Source organism: Mesoplodon densirostris, chromosome 8, assembly GCF_025265405.1.
Source record: "Mesoplodon densirostris isolate mMesDen1 chromosome 8, mMesDen1 primary haplotype, whole genome shotgun sequence".
Taxonomy (NCBI): Eukaryota; Metazoa; Chordata; class Mammalia; order Artiodactyla; family Ziphiidae; genus Mesoplodon; species Mesoplodon densirostris.
In genome coordinates, this window is record NC_082668.1 from 87637833 (window position 1) to 87661893 (window position 24061).

The 24061-nt window shown below is 38.3% G+C and overlaps 1 protein-coding gene across 3 annotated transcripts in view; it reads left to right on the forward strand.

Moving 5' to 3' along the window:
- CERS6 (ceramide synthase 6) overlaps positions 1-24061 on the forward strand; it is a 334052-nt gene that overhangs the window by 263973 nt on the left and 46018 nt on the right. For all 3 annotated transcript variants that reach the window (XM_060106271.1, XM_060106272.1, XM_060106270.1), the window contains exons 7-8: positions 14342-14470; positions 17627-17733. In XM_060106271.1, the coding sequence (XP_059962254.1) occupies positions 14342-14470; positions 17627-17733 (236 nt within the window). The remainder of the gene's footprint in view (positions 1-14341; positions 14471-17626; positions 17734-24061) is intronic.

Consider the following 24061-nt stretch of genomic DNA (forward strand, 5'->3'; position numbering starts at 1 on the left):
TTTAATAACTTTATTTTATTATTTTTTTCTTTCATTCATTTTTTTTCTTTTCTCCCTTTCCTTCTGAGCCATGTGGCTGACAGGGTCTTGGTGCTCTGGCCGGGTGTCAGGCCTGAGCCTCTGAGGTGGGAGAGCCAAGTTTAGGACATTGGTCCACCAGAGACCTTCCAGCCCCTCGTAATATCAATCAGCAAGAGCTCTCCCAGAGATCTCCATCTCAACACAAAGACCCAGCTCCACTCAACAACCAGCAAGCTACAGTGCTGGACACCCTACATCAAACAACTAGCAAGACAGGAACACAACCCCACCCATTAGCAGGGAGGCTGCCTAAAATCATAATAAGTTTACAGACACCCCAAAACACACCACTGCATACGGTCCTGCCACCAGAAAGACAACATCCAGCCTCATCCACCAGAACACAGGCACCAATCCCCTCCACCAGGAAGCCTACACAACCCACTGAACCAACCTTACCCACTGGGTGCAGACACCAAAAACAACGGGAACTACGAACCTGCAGCCTGCACAAAGGAGACTCCAAACACAGTAAGTTAAGCAAAATGAGAAGACAGAGAAACACACAGCAGATGAAGGAGCAAGGTAAAAACCCACCAGACCAAACAAATGAAGGAGAAATAGGCAGTCTACCTGACAGAGAATTCAGAGTAATGATAGTAAAGATGATCCGAAATCTTGGAAATAGAATGGCGAAAATACAAGAAATGTTTAACAAGGACCTAGAAGGACTAAAGAGCAAACAAACAATGATGAACAACACAATAAATGAAATTAAAAATTCTCTAGAAGGAATCAATAGCAGAATAACTGAGGGAGAAGCACGGATAAGTGACCTGGAAGATAAAATAGTGGAAATAACTGCCTCAGAGCAGAATAAGGAAAAAAAGAATGAAAAGAATTGAAGAGAGTCTCAGAGACCTCTGGGACAATAATAAATGCACCAACATTCAAATTATAGGGGTCTCAGAAGAAGAAGAGAAAAGGAAAGGGACTGAGAAAATATTTGAAGAGATTCTAGTTGAAAACTTCCCTCATATGGAAAAGGAGATAGTCAGTCACATCCAGGAAGCGCAGAGAGTCTGATACAGGATAAATCCAAGGAGAAACACACCAAGACACATATTAATCAAACTATCAAAAATTAAATACAAAGAAAACATTAAAAGCAGCAAGGGAAAAACAACAAATAACGTACAAGGGAATCCCCATAAGGTTGACAGCTGATCTTTTAGCAGAAACTCTGCAAGATGGAAGGGAGTGGCAGGACATATTTATAGTGATGAAAGGGAAAAACCTACAACCAAGATTACCAGGCAAGGATCTCATTTAGATATGATGGAGAAATTAAAACCTTTACTGACAAACAAAAGCTAAGAGAATTCAGCACCACCAAACCAGCTTTACAACAAATACTAAAGGAACTTCTCTAGGCAGGAAACACAAGAGAAGGTGAAGACCTACAGTAACAACCCCAAAACAATTAAGAAAATGGTAATAGGAACATACAGATCGATAATTACCTTAAATGTAAATGGACTAAATGCTCCCACCAAAAGACATTGACTGGCTGAATGGATACAAAAACAAGACCCGTATATATGCTGTCTACAAGAGACCCACTTAGGACCTAGGGACACATACAAACTGAAAGTGAGGGTATGGAAAGAGATATTCCATGTATATGGAAATCAAAGGAAAGCTGGAGTAATAATTCTCACATCAGACAAAATAGGCTTTAAAATAAAGACTATTATAGGAGACAAAGTAGGACACTACATAATGATCAAGGGGTCAATCCAAGAAGAAGATATAACAATTGTAAATATTTATGCACCCAGCAGAGGAGCACCTCAATACATAAGGCAAATGCTAATAGCCATAATAAGGGAAATCGACAGTAATAGAATCATAGTAGGGGACTTTAACACCCTTTTCACCAATGGACAGATCATCCAATATGAAAGTAAATAAGGAAACACAAGCTTTAAATGATATATTAAACAAGATGGACTTAATTGATATTCATAGGACATTCCATCCAAAAACAGCAGATTACACTTTCTTCTCAAGTGCTCATGGAACAGTCTCCAGGATAGATCATCTCTTGGGTCACAAATCAAGCCTTGGTAAATTTAACAAAATTGAAATCATATCAAGTATCTTTTCTGACCACAACAGTGTAAGACTAGATATCAATTACAGGAAAAAAAAAAACTGTAAAGAATACAAATACATGGAGGCTAAAGAATACATTACTAAATAACCAAGAGATCACTGAAGAAATCAAAGAGGAAATCAAAAAATACCTAGAAACAAATGACAATGAAAACACGACCCAAAACCTATGGGATGCAGCAAAAGCAGTCTAAGAGGGAAGTTTATAGCAATACAATTCTACCTCAAGAAACAAGACACATCTCAAATAAACAACTTAACCTTACACCTCAAGCAATTAGAGAAAGAAGAACCAAAAAAACCCAAAGTTATCAGAAGGAAAGTAATCATAAAGATCATATCAGAAATAAATGAAAAAGAAACAATAGCAAAGGTCAATAAACTAAAAACTGGTTCTCTGAGAAGATAAACAAAATTGATAAACCAGTAGCCAGACTCATCAAGAAAAAAAGGGAAAAGACTCAAATCAACAGAATTAGAAATGAAAAAGGAGAAGTAACAACTGACACTGCAGAAATACAAAGGATCATGAGAGATTACTACAAGCAACTCTATGCCAATAAAATGGAAAAGCTGGAAGTAATGGACAAATTCTTAGAAAAACACAACCTTCTGAGACTGAACCAGGAAGAAATAGAAAACATAGACAGACCAATCACAAACACTGAAATTGAAACTGTGATTAAAAACCTTCCAACAGACAAAAGCCCAGAACCAGATGGTTTCACAGGTGAATTCTATCAAACATTTAGAGAAGAGCTAACCTGTATCCTTCTCAAACTCTTCCAAAATATAGGAGAGGGAGGAACACTCCCAAACTCATTCTACAAGGCCACCATCACCCTGATACCAAAACCAGACAAATATGTCACAAAAAAAGAAAACTACAGGCCAATATCACTGATGAACACTGATGCAAAAATCCTCAACAAAATACTAGCAAACAGACTCTAACAGCACATTAAAAGAATCATACACCATGATCAAGTGGGGTTTTTCCCAGGAATGCAGGGATTCTTCAATATATGCAAATCAATCAATGTGATACACCATATTAACAAATTGAAGGATAAAAACCATATGATCAATAGATGCAGAAAAATCTTTTGACAAAATTCAACACCCATTTATGATAGAAACTCCAGAAAGTAGGCATAGAGGGAACTCACCTCAACATAATAAAGACCATATATGACAAACCCACAGCCTGTATCTTTCCCAATAGTGAAAAACTGAAACCATTTCCACTAAGATCAGGAACAAGACAAGTTTGCCCACTCTCACCACTATTATTCAACATAGTTTTGGAAGATTTAGCCATGGCAATCAGAGAAGAAGAAGAAATAAAAGGAATCCAAATCAGAAAAGAAGAAGTAAAACTCTCACTGTTTGCAGATGACATGATAGTATACATAGAGAATCCTAAACATGCTACCAGAAAACTACTAGAGCTAATCAATGAATTTGGTAAAGTAGCAGGTACGAAATTAATTGACAGAAATCTCTTGCATTCCTATACACTAATGATGAAGAATCAAAAAGAAATTAAGGAAACTCCCATTTACCATTGCAGCAAAAAGGATAAAATACCTAGGAATAAACCTACCTAAGGAGACAAAAGAGCTGTATACAGAAAACTATAATACACTGATGAAAGAAATTAAAGATGATACAAACAGATGGAGAGATATACCATGTTTTGGGATTGGAAGAATCAACATTGTGAAAATGACTATATTACCCACAGCAATTTACAAATTCAGTTCAATCCCTATCAAATTACCAATGGCATTGTTCACAGAACTAGAACAAAAAATTTCACAATTTGTATGGAAACACAAAAGACCCTGAATAGCCAAAGCAATCTTGAGAAAGAAAAACGGAGCTGGAGGAATCAGGCTCCCGGACTTCAGACTTTACTACAAAGCTACAGTAATCAAGACAGTATGATACTGGCACAAAAACAGAAAGATAGATCAATGGAACAGGATAGAAAGCCCAGAGGTAAACCCACGCACATATGGTCACCTTATCTTTGATAAAGGAGGCAAGAATATGCAATGGGGAAAAGACAGCCTCTTCAATAAGTGGTGCTGGGAAAACTGGACAGCTACATGTAAAAGAATGAAATTAGAACACTCCCTAACACCATACACAAAAATAAACTCAAAATGCATTAAAGCCCTAAATGTAAGGCCAGACACTATAAATCTCATAGAGGAAAACATAGGCAGAACACTCTATGACATCAATCACAGCAAGATCCTTTTTGACCCACCTCCTAGAGAAATGGAAATAAAAACAATAATAAATAAATGGGACCTAATGAAACTTAAAAGCTTTTGCACAACAAAGGAAACCATAAACAAGACAGAAAGACAACCCTCAGAGTGGGAGAAAATATTTGCAAACAAAGCAACTGACAAAGGATTAATCTCCAAAATTTATAAGCAGCTTATGCAGCTCAATATGAAAAAAAAAGAAACAACCCAATCCAAAAATGGGCTGAAGACCTAAATAGACATTTCTCCAGAGAAGATATACAGATTGCCAACAAGCACATGAAAGGATGCTCAACAACAGTAATCATTAGAGAAATGCAAATCAAAACTACAATGAGATATCATCTCACACCAGTCTGAATGGCTATCATCAAAATATCTACAAACAGTAAATGCTGGAGAGGGTGTGGAGAAAAGGGAGCCCTCTTGCACTGTTGGTGGGAATGTAAATGGATACAGCCACTATGGAGAACAGTATGGAGGTTCCTTAAAAAACTAAAAATAGAACTACCATAGGACCCAGCAATCCCACTACTCGGCCTATACCCTAAGAAAACCATAATTCAGAAAAAGACATGTACCACAATGTTCATTGCAGCTCTATTTACAATAGCCAGGACGTGGAAGCAACCTGAGTGTCCATCGACAGATGAATGGATAAAGAAGATGTGACACATATATACAATAGAATGTTACTCAGCCATAAAAAGCAACGAAATTGAGTTATTGGTAGTGAGGTGGATGGACCTAGAGTCTGTCATTCAGAGTGAAGTAAGTCAGAAAGTGAGAGAGTGGCATGGACATATATACACTACCAAATGTAAAATAGATAGCTAGTGGTAAGCAACCACATAGCACAGGGAGCTCAGCTCGGTGCTTTGTGTCCACCTAGTGGGATGGAATAGGGAGGGTGGGAGGGAGACACAAGAGGGAGGAGATATGGGGACATATGTATATTTATAGCTGATTGACTTTGTTATAAAGCAGAAACTAACACACCATTGTAAAGCAATTATACTCCAATAAAGATGTTAAAAAAAAGAAAAAAGTGTCCTCTTTCACTGCCCCACTCCTTATTGTTGTCTTTCCTCCTGTGCTTGTTTCTGAGAAGCAGCCCACTGTGATCGGAGCCTGAGCTCTGGAGTCACACAGAACTGGATGCAGACCTGCCTGTAGCCTGTCCTTACTGTGTAACTCTCAAAAAATTACGTCGCTTTTCTGTGCCTCAGTTTCTTTATAAATGGCGTTCGAAGAGTACTTACCTTATGTGGAGGTTGTTGGGAATAAATCTCAGTGTCAGAATCTTTGAAGCCTGAGAATTAGTAGGCAAATCTCAGGGTAGATAGAAGTTCACCAGGTAATCAAGTTGGAGTGGGGCTTGGAGAAAAGAAGAGAATACACAAGAATTCCATCCAGGAAAACAGAAACAAAACCAAAGAAATCCTGAAGGGCCAGAGGCCTGCATGGGGGCAAGAAAGTTGGCAAGTGAATTCTGCACATAGAGTTCTGTCTGGGAAGGGAGGTGGGGAGCTCAAGCAGCTGAAGGAAGAGGGATTAGAAGAGAGAAGAGAAGACTGATGACAATAATAAGAGTTTCCCGTCACCCCTCCTGACAACTTACAGCATAATCCCAACCTGGCTGACCTAAAGGAGACTTTTTCCATCTTCCATCTAAAGCACCAAGTTGAGACCTTGATGGCGTATTGTCATTTGGGACCCCAAGGGCGTTACAGTAGATATGAGGATGATGGCTTTTGTGTCCTGGGATAGTTATGATTTTAGTTGAGCACAGTCTGCCCCCTACTGATCATTCCGGACGTTTTCAACCTGAATGGGTTTACTTGATATCAAGTGTTGCCCTTGCCTTTTTCCTCCTGAAAAAAAAAAGGAGAATAAAGTTTGTTAACCTGCGTATCACTTAAGACTGTTATGTTGAGTATATTTTAAATGTCTCAGAAGTGACCCTTCTGGCATTAAAAGCTGTACAAAGTAGTGTGGCTGGGCCAAGAGTAGTTTATTTATTTATTTATTTATTTATTTAAAATATTTATTTATTTTTGGCTGCGTTGGGTCTTCGTTGCTGCGCACGGGCTTTCTCTAGTTTCGGCGAGCGGGGGCTACTCTTTGTTGCGTTGCGCGGGCTTCTCGTTGCAGTGGCTTCTCTTGTTGCGGAGCACAGGCTCTCGGCGTGCAGGCTCAGTAGTTGTGGCTCGCGGGCTCTAGAGCACAGGCTCAGTAGTTGTGGAGCATGGGCTTAGTTGCTCCCCGGCATGTGGGATCTTTCCGGACCAGGGCTCAAACCCATGTCCCCTGCATTGGCATGCGGATTCTGAACCACTGCACCACCAAGGAAGCCCCAGGAGTAGTTTAAACAGAGCCTAGATGATGTATATAAGCCCAGATGATGTATATAAAGGCCTGCGACTCCTGGAGCTTGTAATTTGGCAAGACTTGTAGTTATGGAGGACATCTCAATACAAAGATTCAATGAGAAAAAAGACGTGTGTATAATTAAGGAAAATAGCTACATCATTTGAAAGCAGAGTACATTTGGAGAGTGTACTTTCAATGGGAAGAGGAAAGGAAAGCAGGGAGGAGGACTCCAGGGAGTTGCAAATTAAGTTCCGAGCTCTGGCCAGGCACCGTGGGAGGGAATTGGGGGCACTGTCTTACTGTGTTCTATTGTGCAAATAAAATTTTATTGCATCTTTTTCCACAGTAATAAAATCAATTAAAGATTAAATATCAGCTAAATAATTCATAGTAGATGAGATTATATGACTTCTTGATCTTAAAATGTGCCACCAATGTTACACAAGAGAAAGATTGGGTAAACACTGCTTACACAGAAGTTCTTTATTTCATTTATGTATGTTCCCAGAAGCTCTGAAGTAATGACACATGTAGCAGTAGAGAGAGTACTGTATTGCATCCAGACAGGCAGCTCTTGTTTTTACAAAAGCTCAAGCTTCTTCTGAAGAAGCTCCTCAATTTTAAAATGATCTTGAAGTTGTAGTTATAGTTTATCACGAGAATTTTGATGGAGTTACCTGCCAAAACTCTTTTTTTTTTTAATGACTTATCTGAATTTTGAAAGTAATACTTAATGGGTTACTTCTGAATAACTATGAAAATTAAACATCTTACATATTCTGTATCTAAAGAAAATGTGATGAAGCCAGCCTTGAGCCTATGCAATTGCCACATCTCAAATTACATGACTGAGTTTCCCATGTTATGCCTTTTGATGTGGCTCTAAGGCAGGGCTCGTCAAACTTTTCTGTAAAGGGCCTGCTAGTAAATATTTTAAACTTGGAGGCTGTATAGTCTCTGTTGCAACCACTTAACTCTACCACTGTAGCAAGAACACTGCCATAAACAATAATTAAACAAATGGATGTGGCTGTGTTCTAATAAAACATTATTTACAAAAACAAATGAGGGCCAGATTTGGCCTGGGGGCCATAGTGTGTCTTTCTCTGCTCTAAAGTTGAGTCACCTGTATGCGCAAATTTGGTGAACAGTGAGGATGTCAGTTTTGAGAATGAATGGCTAGTAGAGATATTCACATCACATCAGTATATATTTTTAAAACATTTTGATAGTAACAGTAGCAAGTTTAAAGTCTTTAACCAATTAATTTCTTAGCACTTACTATTTTTAGAATTATATTTGTAGGAGACAGTTATCTCCCTCAAGGACCTAAATCTGTATATATTTAGGCCCAAAGGTGAAAAATCTAGTCTATTGGGGAAAAAAAGTGTAAAAATAAATTTGACTTTAGATTTTGTGTGAATGAGGTTTTATTCATGGACTGCTTTTAGAGATGAGATAATTGAACCATTCCTGCCAGGACCCCTCTACTTTATTATTAAACGTTTCCCAAATAAATCACAATTTTTCATCCATTTCCAGGTTTTCCCATAAGTATTTACACCAGAGTGCATAGGCTATACATGAGAATGAGAGTGAACTTTAGTTACAATTTTTGAAGAACTTGTTATTTGAAATACCTTTCTTTAAATGGCACATTTATAACTGGTTCTCTTTAGAGTGAGCCAAAACTCAAGGCCAGCTAAAAGTATAATAACCAAGTAAAGGTGGGAGATTCCAGGTACCCAAAGGTTGACATTTACATTTACATACATTATGTGAACTCCTTGCGTCATGCGCTGGTAAGAGAAAGGTATAATTTTCAAGTTGCCTAATATGGGGCAAATCAGAATCAACTGATTTTTATAAATCACTCTGAGTATACTTTCATTGCAGTCATTGTCTTTACAACCTGGACAGTTTTGTAGTCTTTTGTTTCTTTGCTTTTTAAGAGGAATATATATATATATATATATATATATATATATATATATATATATATATATATATATATATATATGTTCCTACTCTTAATCAGGACTTTAGCTATCCATAGCCAAAGGTTGAAAATCTATTATATTTTCATATTCCCTCAATGGGAAAAGTATTTAACTACGATTATTCTTGTCACACGTAAGTTTTATCTGAAGTTCTCCCCACCTCCGCGTGTGTTCGTTCCGGAGTGGAGGGGGAACCTGAGTGGGCACTCTCCCCTGTACGTTGCCAAGTTACAGGCTTGAAGTACACTTCCTGCACAGCCACATTGCTTCCCAACATTCTGTGTTATACCCCCAGGTTGCACAATCGCAAGGGAAGAAATAGGGAGAGTGTTATTGATCTCTAGAAAAAAAGAGCATGTTACTCTGTTAAAAGTCCTACTAATTTCTTTGTACCTTGAAGACTCAAATAAGAAAACTTTTTTTAAAAAAACAAAACACACAGAAATGAGAGATTTCTATTACTGCTATAGTTGCCATAAATTGAAATCAGTTTCAAATTATGTTTCTGTCCCTCTGTTTCATAGAGAGTTTGAAAATTTGTTAAATGCTTAACCTGGTATTACCTGATTTCTATTCATGAGTTAGAGTATGTTTATTAATGATATTTATTTATGATATTTATTAAATTTGGGAAAGCTGGCACATGTCATTTGCATCCAAGAAAGAAGAGTCTTTTCTTTGTCTTGCACTTTAGTGGTATGTCATATTTTTCACCATACATGAGCATCTAAATCAGCCATCACTTAGAATCTTGGTCTTCTTACTCCTTTTTGAGAAGGTTCGCCAGTGCTTTTCTTTATTTGTTACAAAGATTATTCCCAAAAGAAACTGCATAAAATTGTTAATACTTTATCCAGCAAATGAGAATTTAGAGAACAAGTTTCTTATTTGTAGTGAGTTTTTTAAAAATGAGAATAGAGTTAATTTTGCTCTCATAAAAATAGGTATATCAAGGTGAATTTCTGGTGCTTCCTGAAAACAGAGTATTATTTCAAAGCCGCTTTCAGCCTGACCATTGCAAATGGAGTTGCATCATATAGAACATCAGACTTATGTCTTAATGAGAGGGTGACCTCTCTGGCCCTTTGATGCCGATATTTTATTGTGCAGAGAATTCCCCTGGAGAACTGAGTTTAGGATGCCGAGTCTCATTCTAAGAGTTGGGGATGGAGCCCAAGTAGCCACAGGTTTACTTGCACCTATGAGTTTCTGTTGTGGAAGCTACACAGAACAGACTGAGACTCTGTTCTGGGTTCTCTAAATGTCATTCAGAAATATAATAAGGAAAAAACAGCGTTTTCTTACCAACTTCTGATATTAAAATGAATGGCTTTTCCTTGAATCTTTTCATTTTAGGCTTATTCTAATTGTGCTTGCGTCAAGTCCATATCTATTTTTTTCCCTTGTCTCTGATAATTAACATAGGAGAAGCCACTGGAATGAGGGCTGGGGTCAGGGTAAATATCAGGAAGGGAATGTAGAAGGACCCCTTGACTAGAGCTATGAATGTATCCAGAAACAATATGGCAGAATGACAGGAGGTTGGGGACCACTGACGCAGGTAGCCAGGCCAGTCGTCAATTTTGTCTAAGGACTTTGGAATCCGTCTTCAATATGAGGGCCAACAAGAAATCACAATCTCTACCTAACTGATGCTACTGAAAATGGAAGAAAATATTCTCAGCCTAAAATGCTAAGTTTCCTGCAGCTTGCCTGTACCCAGTCACTTTCAGCAGTAACAAACATGAGGATGGGCATTTCCTACCATGCACTGATAAAGTCTAAATTGACAATTCATTTAAAAACTGTTATTTGGACCAGATTCACTGCCTATTCAAAAAAATGTGTCAGGGTGAGGGAATGAGAGTAACAAAAAATAATGATTGCAGGGATTTTATTAAAGGTATTTCATTGCGTATAATGCTTCCTGAAGCAGAAGTGTAAAAGACAAAATCCATTATTCATGCTTTTCATATTCATACAGATATGACAGTATAATGAAAATTGGTCTTCTGCAATGAGCATAGCTCTGAGCCCCTCAGTAATAAATTTTTTCTAGGACCAGGGATTTATATGCAGAAATCATCTTCACAAAGCAAACTTTGGCTGAAAAATAAGGCTTTTGTTTTTAGGGCAGCCTTGCTATATTGCCAAGGGCATTGTTTTATTTATTGACATATATATCAGATACATGTTAGGAAACTTAATTACAAAATGGCCCTAATCCTCCATAAGTGTTTTAATCAATTTATGTTTATTCATTTTAAAATTAAATCGAGAAAACCTCTTTCAGTGAATCAAGAGCAATCATTTAGGGCTAAACAATGAGAAATGTGGAAAGTATTGTTCTGGTTAGGTACTCAGCTAGTTAGACTTTAAAATCTGTGTATTCAGCATGGGCGAATGTAAATTCACTGAACTGTTGAATTAGCACTCTGTGTTTTTATTTAATTATGTTTATGAAACCGTATAAAAATATCAGTTGATAGGTTAGCTCCACTTTAATTGATCCATTGTTTTGAAGTAGCTATTGTCTGGTAGATCACTCTACACCAGGTGATACATTTCTTTTTTTTTTTTTTTTGCGGTACGCGGGCCTCTCACTGCTGTGGCCTCTCCCGTTGCGGAGCACAGGCTCCGGACGCGCAGGCTCAGCGGCCACGGCTCACGGGCCCAGCTGCTCCGCGGCATGTGGGATATTCCCGGACCGGGGCACGAACCCGTGTCCCCTGCATCGGCAGGCGGACTCTTAACCACTGCGCCACCAGGGAAGCCCTGATACATTTCTGATAACAGCCTGTAGTGAAGAGACTTCATCTTCCCGTGGGAAAGGTTATCAAAGCAATTTTTCTTGTATGCCTTAGGCATTTTGGTATTGTTCAACTCTAATGCTTTAGGAAAATCCTAGAGACTACAAAAACATCAGAGAAAATCAAGAGAAGTAGGTAAAACTGGTAAGTTGAGTCTGTCCATAATCACTGATTAAGTAAACTCAGAGCATGGTCTTCATTTCTCTCTGCCAGTGAGCTGAGAACTAGATGCAAATGTTGGTCTGGAGGAAGGAGTACAGTAGTAGGTCAACAGGCGGCAGGAGTTTGCACAACTTGGTACTGTAGTTCTACTGTGGCCTTTAGAATGAATTAATGCAAGACAGATGATTCTGCCAACAGTGGTATTCACCATCATGGCAACACGGAGACTAGGTTAATTGAAAATAAGAGAAATAGTTGTACTTCATTTTTTAAATTATTTGACCTTATTTAAGAAACTAATACATTGTTTATCCTAACAATAAATCTATATGGTTATCAGTAAATGTCTGGCACTTTCCAAGGCAGAAAAGTAACTTCTGGACACGTTCACCAAAGTGTATACAGAACCATTTAAACATTGTGTGTGTGTTTTTAAATATCCCCATTTAACTTTATTTCATCATTGTCATTTAAAGCTTGATTTTATAAAATATAAAATGATATTCTTAAAGAGTTCTGTATGTAGTACAGGAATTTAAACATTAGAAAAATCCATAGCTCTATAGGTTTAAGTTATATAAATTAAAATAAAATAATTGGAAATTTTTTCAGTATGGGAGCTATACAATGAAACAAATGGAAAAATGACCTAATAGGAGGAATATTTCATTACTTACAGATTATCATTAGTTACTTTCAGGATCTAAACAGAAAATATTGTTTAAATGTTTTAAAACCATTTAAAAGTCATCATAGTTGACCTTTCAGACCCCAAACTGTTTGACATCAACAGAATATGTGTGTGTGCACACACTTGCTCTCTTTTTCTCTCTCTCTCAGTTGCAAAATATGTGTCTCCTTTTGGCTAATTTATCTCTACATGAATGGCCCATAAGAGAGTAGTCCTCTTTCTCCATGGTTTCAAGTAGATCATCATTAGGGCTAGTCCTGGCATTTAAGCCCCAGAGAAGTTCAAGTTTACTCTGGGAGAAATTCAGAGTAAATAAGAGTAAAAATATCAGTAAGAGAGACAACATTTCTAAGCAACAGAAATTCCATGTTACAATAAACCAGGTGGCCAGAAGATAAATCAGTACCAGAGAAAGATGATCTTTTCACATGGGCCAAGAAGCAGCTCCCTTGAAGTTGACCAAAATGAGGATGGCCAGCTTACCATTACTTTTGCCAATTATTTTTTTCTAATGACTGTAGATGGATAATGGTTAAAATTGAGAGCTTGTTTGTGTAGGACCCATCAGAAATGCCAACATATTATGATGCTTATTTTAACATCCCATTGGGCATATTCCAGGAGAAGGATGCCAAATCCCCAGCCACTCATAGTCAGAGAAGTGGTCTAGTTGGACCTGCACTGCTACCCAAAAGATTTTCCTAAAGTACAAATCCAAGTAATACCTTTCTTTGCTTAAAATCTGTCGATTGAAACAAAATGCACAACCTAAAAGTTGAGAATTATATAATAAAACATAATTCTCAAATCGTCAAATAAATGACGGACAAAACTGAGTCCCTAAGCTGAGGACAGAGCATCTCCAATCAGTCTGAGAGATTGCTCCGAAGAGACAAAGGGGGAGCCAGAATATATAGGATTTTTTGCAACAAACACCAGGTAGTCGGAACATCAAAAGATTACTGTTAATTAAAGAAAACCAGATACCCCAAGTTAAGGAATTTAGCTCTTTTCTATGTATGGGAAGATGCAAGAGTCTGGGCTCCCTGGAATCATTCCTTTGATGTGCACCTCAGCTATCTGGGGCCAGTATCCTGTGCTTTCTCATCCTGAGTCTCCTCAGGGTGCACTGTCAAGGGTGGCTGCAGCAGCTGACTGCTAGATGGGGGGCATCCTGTTTCCATCCTGAGTTTCCTCAGGGTTCACTCTAGGGGAGGCTGTAATGTGATGGCTTGATGGCTGCAACATCCTTTGTTTACTGATATGGCAGGCAATATTTTTCATTCACCAAATCCTATGGCAGTTTCTCCCATAGCTTCAAATTCCTTGGCTGAGTACAAAACACCCTTTATGATTTGGCCTTAGTCCTGTTGTTGATCACATTTTCCACAGTCACTGGTGTCCTGTGTTTCTCTCCCAGGACTCAGTAAACTCTCAAAAGTGTAGAACTATCTCTTACTCACATTAGTGTTCCCAGTGCTGGGCCCATAGAGAGCCTTAAAATTATTGGATGAGGGCTTCCCTGGTGGCGCAGTGGTTGAGAGTCCGCCTGCCGATGCAGGGGACACGGGTTCGTGTCCTGGTCCGGGAAGATCCCATATGCCGCGGAGCGGCTGGGCCCGTGAGCCATGGTCGTTGAGCCTGCGCGTCCGGAGCCTGTGCTCCGCAACGGGAGAGGCCACAACAGTGAGAGGCCCGCGTACAGCAAAAAAAAAAAAAAAAAAAAGAAAAAAAAAATTATTGGATGAATGGTTGAATAGATGAATGGAAAAGCTGCGTTGCTGCGAAGTCCTAACTAACATGCCTGTGTCTTCTCCTTCCCAGGACTTTGGCGTTATGTTCCTGCATCATCTTGTATCTATTTTTTTGATTACCTTTTCATATGTCAACAACATGGCCCGAGTAGGGACCCTAGTCCTCTGTCTCCATGATTCAGCCGACGCTCTTCTAGAGGTAAACGTTTTCTTTCATCTATAAGAATACAAAATCTGGAATTCAGGAAATCCCCCAGATCATCAGTTTTTCTAGGGTCTGATAGATGGTGCTGGGAGAAGTTAGTACATGACTGCTTTGAAACTGCAGAGTGTTTCTTTGTAGGTTAAATTGGTGAAAGTGAGACTTTAGTATATAAAGTGGTGTGCAAAAAATATTCACCAAGTTAGCATTCTTTATTAATAGAATAATAAAAAACCTTAGCCCTTCCACACTTAAGAAATGAGTGTCTTACAATAGGAAAATTACTATTTGAATAGGTTTTGTTTCTAGTGTTACAGGTTTCACACTGATTTATCTGGGAAGTGTATATAACTCAGTTTAGTTAGTTATAGTAGTTGTACATCCTGATGAAATTAATGAGTAGTCATAGTTTTTGTTACCAATATACATATTATCCTAGTATTTTTATAGTGAAAGTATATATGAATTACAAATTTTATATAAAAACTATGTTTTCTATGCATGCAAGTATTAAGAATATCTGAGGAAATATTGGTTGCACTTTGATTAACTTTCTAAACCATTATCACTTAAAATTACTAAAGTAGCAAAAAAAAAAAAAAAGAAAAATGCTTCTGGCATATTTCAAAAGATAAAATCCCAAGTAAAATTTTGATGCGGTATTTACTCTTAATCATGGCCTCCATGAAGAGACATACTCAATAAGGTTATATAACTATAGTTTTTTCATTTTAGTCCTAAGAAATTTATATAACTGGTCAAAAATGAACTTACCAGAGTACAAATTCCATGTAGAAATGGGTCTTAGCATCTGTATGCTTCTTTTTTATTCCTGTTGGCCCACAGTTCTGCCTCTTTGAAGCATGTGCTATCACTGTGAATGTAGAATAGAGGTGCCCTCAAGTAATTTTTTTTATTCCAATATAAGCAGAAATTCCAGGCCATAAAATTGAATCTGCTATAAAGGCAATTAGTCAAGGTTTGAAGTGTATACAGCACTTCATTAAAGACTCTGGTCCCTATAAGGTTATGAAACAGAAAAGTAGTCCTAATGGTCTGGATATGTCAGATGATAGTTTGGCGCTATGGTTTTTAAGTGATTCAAGCTAGATTCTATTCAGCACGTTTTTTTGTTTGTTTATTTTTTGCGGTACGCGGGCCTCTCACTGTTGTGGCCTCTCCCATTGTGGAGCACAGGCTCCAGACGCGCAGGCTCAGCAACCATGGCTCACGGGCCTAGCCACTCCGTGGCATGTGGGATCTTCCCGGACTGGGGCACGAACCTGTGTCCCCTGCATCGACAGGCGGACTCGCAACCACTGCACCACCAGGGAAGCCCTCAGCACATTTTTTTTAAAGGAGAAATAAAACTAGTATAAAGGCAATTTCCTGAAAATCAGTTACCATGTGGTTAAATCCTAAGTATGCTTGGAGGTAGAAATTTATATAGCAATATACAGTTTTGAAGTCAATCCTGTATAATCTGCCAACTCTAATGTCTGGGGAAATGGATGGCATAATGCTTGGCAGAGCCATAATCAGAAAATGTGGGTTGAATCATCATCCACCACTTTTATCTAGAAAAGAAAAATAATCCAGAAATCCCAGTCATGTGGCTTAAAAGCAAATGTTCATCACTTGGATTCTCTTTGACATCATAAAATAATGCTTGAGAATATCCAAATAATGAGATATGTTGACTCTTCAAAGTGGAATCTATGGCTTAGACATTTCAGAAAAATGGATGTTTAATGCTTTTTTATTGAATGCTGGTAAATGAATGTAAAAGAAAGCTACATGGTTTACGTAGCCAGAAGGAGGCAGAAGATGCTTTTTTTCTTTCTTAGTATAAGTTGTGGTGTCACATCCAAAGTATGCATGAAATTAAAAGTTCATAATCCTGGCTTCCACTCAATTAATAGATATTTCCCCTTAGGAATATATTTCTCTCGTAGCTTTGTATTTTACTTAAAGCTATTAAATTATAGCTTCTGTGGATACTGTCAACAATCCTTTCAAGTTTGACTCAGCTAATTTAACTTTACAAGAAGTAGAAAATAATGTTATGAATGTAAAAGACCTCTTCAATTTATAACCCTGTGTGTGGGTACTGTGAATTATATGTGAAAATGTAAAAAGCAGTAATCAAGGACAATTATGTTTTCAGTGTCACCTGTTCTTACTTAGAATCATCTATAAAAAGTAGATGGCAGGGACTTCCCTGGTGGTCCAGCGGTTAAGGCTCCGCGCTTCCAATGCAGGGGGCACAAGTTCAATCTCTGGGCAGGGAATTAGATCCCACATGCCGCAACTAAAGATCCCGCAGGCAGATCCCGAGTGCCATAACTAAGACCCGGTGCAGCCAAATTAATAAATAAATATTTTTTTAAAAAAGTAGTTGGTAGAGAAAGAGATGTATTTCTTCCTTCGACTAATTTATAATATAAAAAGTGGTCACTTAAATCACTACCATAAATTATTAGTGTACTTCTCACAGACATTCTGAACATTAGTGACTTTCATCTAGAAAATGACCCATTAATGTAAATTTGAAAATTATACCCAAGTGGATTCGCTGAAATAATGTGATCTTGACACATTCTTCATTTCTAAATTTGTGAGGATAGGCCAAGAAACTGTCTCCCCAGAGCACTCCTTATACCCGTTTAAGGAGAACGTATAATTCTAAGTAGAAAGGGGGAAAAAATGCAGGAAGGCTCAATATTCTCTATAAAGTTCGTGACCTTAGTGTTTGGGACTCATTAAAAGTTTAAAGGATTATGTAGCACTTTCTATTTTGACCTCTTATGCCAAATTCCTATTTTGGCGTCTTTGGCTTGCTAATATCATCTGTAATGCAAGAATTTCATATTTTTCTGTTTTCCTGAAATCAACCATATAATTGAATTTTTCAGGTTGCTGAATGTTTTATTAAATCTCTGACAGTCAGTAGTTCTACTTATGGTTAATATCACATTTCACTCGACTTATGGGTAATGTATAAATATGATGCATGATGCATGACATTTCAAAGCAGCAGGCAATTTTATGCCTCTAGTAAGTTGTATCTTAAAGGAGACTCATGCATATTGAAAGAAGCTTTTCATTTATCAATTTAACTAAATTAATCTGTCACATTTCTTCCTTTCATAGGCTGCCAAAATGGCAAATTACGCCAAGTTTCAGAAAATTTGTGATCTCCTGTTTGTTATGTTTGCCATGGTTTTTATCACCACACGACTGGGTATATTTCCTCTCTGGTGAGTATGCCAGTCTTCTTTCCAATAAACGTGCCCCATCCAGATAGGTTTTATGAACCATTTTCCTGTTGAATTTCACTCCAGATACTTAGTAAGAAGTTTAAAGAAAGTGAGGGAGGGACTCAAGAAACAGCTTGATTTCTTCTTCCAGAAGGGGGTTGCATTCTTTATGGATATTTTCCACAGGATCGTTAGAGAAGGATGTGGCTTATGTAGGTTCTTAAGCCACAGGAAGTTGTCTGCCATTTGAGGCTCCAATCTAGAGTATGATTCAAAAACCTTAGCCATGAAAGTTTGAATTATTAAAGGAAATATGGTGTTGCAATCAGTTAGATATCAGGGATCATCCTGTACCAGGGGTTCACCAGGGGTTGTCCCTGGACCCCCAGCAGCAGCAGCTATCACCTCTGAACTTGTTAGAAATGCAACCTATTGGTCCCCACCCACCCCAGACCTACTGAATCGCAGACTCTGGAGATGGGGCCTGGCAATCTGGACTTTGATACGCCTTCCTGATGATTCTGCTACACATTAAAGTTTGAGAACCACTGTCCTGTATAATTCTCATCAGCTGCATTTATAACTAAAGCAAATGGAAAGTATAACTCAAAAGTAACACTTAAGGGCTTCCCTGGTGGCGCAGTGGTTGAGAGTCCGCCTGCCGATGCAGGGGACACGGGTTCGTGCCCCGTTCCGGGAAGATCCCACATGACGCGGAGCGGCTGGGCCCGTGAGCCATGGCTGCTGAGCCTGCGCGTCCGGTGCCTGTGCTCCGCAATGGGATAGGCCACAACAGTGAGAGGCCCGCGTACCGCAAAAGAATAAAAATTAAAAAAAAAAAAAAGTAACCCTTAAACTTATCTCTGACCCCTTAATGCCTGGATGTCATTAGCTAAGAAAAAGATATGACAGATTTGGATGGGATTTGACAATCCTTTCTATAGAAAATAAGGTCCACTGTCATTAATTTTTATGGAAGGCTATTACTTCTGGAAAAAAAATGATCCCTCCATATCACTTAAAGTCTACCATTGATGGCAGATTTTTTTCCATTTTGAGAACTTGATCTGAATAGGAAATGACAGCAACGGAAATTGGAGAAAGTGGAGAAATGAAGGGCTGCCTTTTCAGTCCAATAGGAAAATTACAAAAATAAACTTGGGGCTTTTAAGCGAGTAACATCTGTCACTGAGTTTCCGTAAACAAATTAATCTCACACACACACACACACACACACACACACAGACACACACACACACACACACACACAGCTTCTCCTTGAGGCTGGCAGCTCTTTCTCGCACTTACTTATTATGAAAATCGTATCCCAGCAGCGGTGCTGTGTATTGGCAACAGGCATATATAAAATGTCATTATAGTTTTATATGATTGTAGGTAGCAAACATTGAAGTAATTTGGAATATAGTGCATCTGTAATTATTTCAGGATTGGAGCTCTTTCAAGATTATTAGCAGAACTAGTGGTAGGAATTTAAATAGAAGGAAGTCAAGCAAGATCCAGGAAAAATATCTCAAGAGAATAGTAGAAAACTTTTCCTGCTTAGGATTTCTGAGAACCTGAATTTTAAAGAAGTAAGCATCACTATCAAGTACTTTCATTTGCTTATTTCCCTTTAAGGATAGAATTAACGTTGAGATGTATCTCTTCTCCTCCTTTCTAGCTAATGTGCAAAAGCTCTTCAGGTTTATACAGCAATGAGTTACCTAGAACATAAACTCAGAATATAGAAATTACATAATGCTGCTAATGAATAACTCACGGGTATGCCCTGTGATGATGATATAAACCAGCTGCTTAGAAAAATCCTTGTAACCAAATACAAAACAAGAGCTGATATTGCAAATGCTGTAGGGCTTCTGCTACCACGGTCCTTAGCGCAGCCAAGTTTTTCAAAAAGCAACTTGTGGAGGGAAATATTTTATTGTTTGGGAGACAAGAAATAATTTCTATATACCTGCTGCCATTGTGGTTGTGCATCCAGTGAATGAAATCCTTGTCAGATATGTCTCATAAATTATGTGAGTGCTTGGATGACGTTTGTTTTGATCCTGTTTCTATTTCTGGAGTGTAATGGGCATAGAGAGTATTTAAAATAGTAAGGTGAACGACAGTAACAAATAGTGTTTTAAATATTTGCCTTAATCCTATGAAATTATTCAAAAATTCCTTTTAGATTAGGGAATCCTAGAATTAGGAGGGACCCTATAGGTGACCGGCTCCAAACTGCTCTCCCATACCTCTGCCCAGGATAGGAATTCTCTCAATTTCCTGATTAGGAGTATTGCTTTAGAGGTCAAGGGAGAAATAAGTTTTTAATATGAAACAGAAACCTGGGTCTTTATAACTTCTAAGCTAGGGGTTCTTAATCTGGTTTAGAACCCCCTGAAACTGTTTGTAAAACATATGTGTGTACATCTTTTTCCTGGAGGGCAGGACCCATGGCTCTATCAGATTCTCAAAAGATCTGTGACTCCCTCCCCTCCTCAAACAAGTACCTCCTGGAAAACAGACAAAGTGTACCCTACCACTTCTGATTGAAATCTCTTAAGAACGTGAAGCTTTCTAAGAACATGAAGCTTTCTAATATATCATCTGTAGACCTTCTCTTCAGAAAGCATCTCTAATCCCTTCAATTATTCCTGCTTGTTGTTCCCCTTTGTTCCTCAGAATTCTTCTTGGCACGATGTTCCAAATGTGGCCTGGCTGATAGAAAATATAAGAGCACTAACAAAAAGCTGTATTCGGAACTGCATTTCTTCTGATGCAGCTTGCCTTTGCATTGACGTTCTAAGGAGCTTTCACCTTGCACTGGTGGCGATCTGATAAATAGCTAAGCTGTTGCCAGACCAAATTGCCCTCATCCTACATTTATTTCATTTTCATTTCTAATTATGATTCATTTGTATACCTAATCATACCACCTACATTTATTCCTGTTAGATTTCATCATGCTGCTTTCAGATATTCTAGCCCAATTAGGGTCTTCTGAACCACATCCAGTGTTACACTTATCTCTGCTACTTTTATGGTACTTGCAAATATGCCTTGCCTTTCATGCTTCTCCCAACTCACTGAAGAAGAGCGTTGACCCAGAGGGACTCTGGGGACCTCAATCTCTCAACCACCAGTCTGTCTTTATGATTTTTCTACTCATTACTATCTTAGAACTGCTGTGTCATTATGCCTGCTATTTGTCCATATTTTTAAAAGGTGTAATAAGAGATTTTGTCAAAGGTCTTGTGAACATGAAGATTTACTCTGTTACTTAAGTCATTCTCTGCACATGTAGAGGCGGAGTGAAAAAAGAATAATGGCCCATCTGGGTGACTTGGTGTTAGGAGGCCTTTTCTGGCTCCTGGCTCTTCATTTCTCAGTGCTCACCCCCATCTGTTTGATGATCCATCTGCAGCAGTAGGCTTACCAGTCTAAAATTTCTGGTTTCTGCCTTTTCCATATTGTCTAGGTGTGGACTTTTACCTTCTAATATACTACCACTTTTTATGTATCTAATGAATATTTATTGGGCACTTACTCTGTAACCAGTACCGGGCTGGGTGTTGAGACTTCAATGAGACATGGGCCTCCCGTGGGGCACTTGCAGTTGAATCCCTACGGGTCCCTTCAGTATTCTGTTTGATAATTGTGTGGGGCGTAGAGACTATAAATTATTTTCTGAACATGTATTGGAGATAAGTAATGTAAGTGGATTGTCAGTATTAACTAGTTTGGTTGCACATACCAAGGAGCTCTGTCAGCTGAATAAAGCGTTATTCTAGGTAGAGTATATGTGTGTAAAATAGTCACTGACTGCTGGAGGGAAAGTGCTGGAGGTACATTGGACTTCAGTTCTAACAAGCATTTCATAGACTTATTTCTCCCTCAAATATTTGTGCTTCAGCTGAAAGGAGAAGTAAAATGATTCCTGTGCCCTCGCTTCTTTTAGTTTTCAACTCATTTACTTTGGAATCACCAGCAATACCTTGCAGGTTCCTTCTGACTATAGTTTGTCCCCACGTAAGCCATCAGAATTTTTGTGATTTGTGAGTTTGATGACACTTGGCTCATTCTCTCTTGTATCTTTGGTCCACGCCTCACAAAGTCATCATACACCATGATTAGCCTTTTCAGAACTATACACTGCCCGGACTTTTCTTCTGGCCATAATATGTCTTCTACAACAGCACTATCCAAAAGAAATATGATAAGTCAGGCTTCTTAGTAATTTAAAATTTTCTAGTAGCCACATTAAAAAGTAAAAAAAAAAAAAGGTGACATCTGTTTAAATAACGTTTTATTTAACTCGGTGTATCCAAAATCATATGATTTTAACATGTAATCAGGATTACAAATTGAGATATTTCGTTCTTTTACTGCATACTAAATCTTTGAAATCAGGTATATGGTTCACGTTACTGCATCTACTCAGAAGTCTATGTATTTTAGCCTTTACGTTGTAAATGGACAGTGAATGATTTGTTCCTTTTTGAGAGTAAGCCTATCCATCGTTGTAAGCTGTTACCGTGTTCATAGATCTGCATCTGTCTTTCCTCAACTCCGTTTGTCTGTGATCCCTGAAGTTCCTAACAGTTTTCCATATTTTATGAAGCTTTGGTTTCCATTGGCGTAGGGTGGTTTGTGCTTAATCCCATTATAGCATCTATCACAGTGCTTAGCTCCCAATGGCTACTCAGTAAATATTTGTTGAGTGAATTAGGTACTATTTAATCCTAAATTGTCTCACATCTGTTTTCTTAGTTGGGCTCCTTAACTCATTGTGAAGTAGGTAGGGGCAGTTTTTCCCCTATTATACAGAGAAAACCAATTCATTTAGTCAATGATTTACCTAGTCTCTCTGGACTCTGGTCTCCTGACATCAGTTCAATTCAACAGGTACTTACTAAATCCTAATTGTTCTCCTACAATACAGTGTACTGTATTATTTAAGAATTAGGCCATAAAGCTGTTGATGAGGCACATTTCTGGTAGTTGCTACATAAAAAAAGAGTCATTTTTAAGTCACTGTCCCAGCCAAGACACTGCATTGTAAGCATCATCATTTTTCAGCCATACATTAGCATCTGGTATCGAAAGAGGCAAATCCACAAAGATCCTGAAAGGGAAGGGGCACGGTGCAGTCAGTAGAGAGACTGCTTGCTTTGAGTCACGGTTCTTCTCCTCACTGCATGTCAGGAAACCAGCTGTGTAGCTTCTCTGCATCTGTGAACTCATCAGGGAAGAATAGTAGTAATTGTTCCATCTACCTTACCAGGAAATGTTAAGGATCAAATGAACTATTGTTTGTAACAGTGTTCTAGAACTATAAAGTACTTTATAGCTATTAAGCATTTTGTGAAAAGGTGTTATGTTACTGTTAGAGATGGAAATTCCCATTATGGCCAAGTGGTCAGAAATTTTTATTGCATTTTAAAACCTCCAAGTAGTCTAGATTAAGGAACCATAAGCATACTTTTGAAATAAAATTCTTAAGTGCTCTCTCCAATTATGAGAGGCAAAATATCTTGTTTTAGTCACTTCTGTTCTCAGAGCATGTAATAATGGACATGAGCTGGGTTGACTTGGTCCCTCAAATCCTAAGTGACTGTTCCTATCCTGAGCCAACAGAAGTAACCATTATTGTTCACAGAATGTCACAGAATTTCACAAAATGCAAGTATATGTTAGGCTAGTTCTTTTTTTCAACATCTTTATTGGAGTCTAATTGCTTTACAATGGTGTGTTAGTTTCTGCTTTATAACAAAGTGAATCAGTTATACATATACATATGTTCCCATGTCTCTTCCCTCTTGCATCTCCCTCCCTCCCGCCCTCCCTATCCCATCCCTCTAGGTGGTCACAAAGCACCAAGCTGATCTCCCTGTGCTATGCGGCTGCTTCCCACTAGCTATCTATTTTACATTTGGTAGTGTATATATGTCCATGCCACTCTCTCACTTCTTCCCAGCTTCCCCTTCCACCTCCCCGTGTCTTCAAGTCCATTCTCTACCTCTGCGTCTTTATTCCTGTCCTGCTCATAGGTTCATCAGAACCTTTTTTCCTTTTTTTAGATTCCATTACATATGTGTTAGCATACAGTATTTGTTTTTCTCTTTCTGACTTACTTCACTCTGTATGACAGTCTCTAGGTCCATCCACCTCACTACAAATAACTCGATTAGGTTTCTTTTTATGGCTGAGTAATATTCCATTGTATATATGTGCCACATCTTCTTTATCCATTCATCTGTTGATGGACACTTTATCCATTCATCTGTTGATGGACACGTTCATCTGTTGATGGACCTGGCTG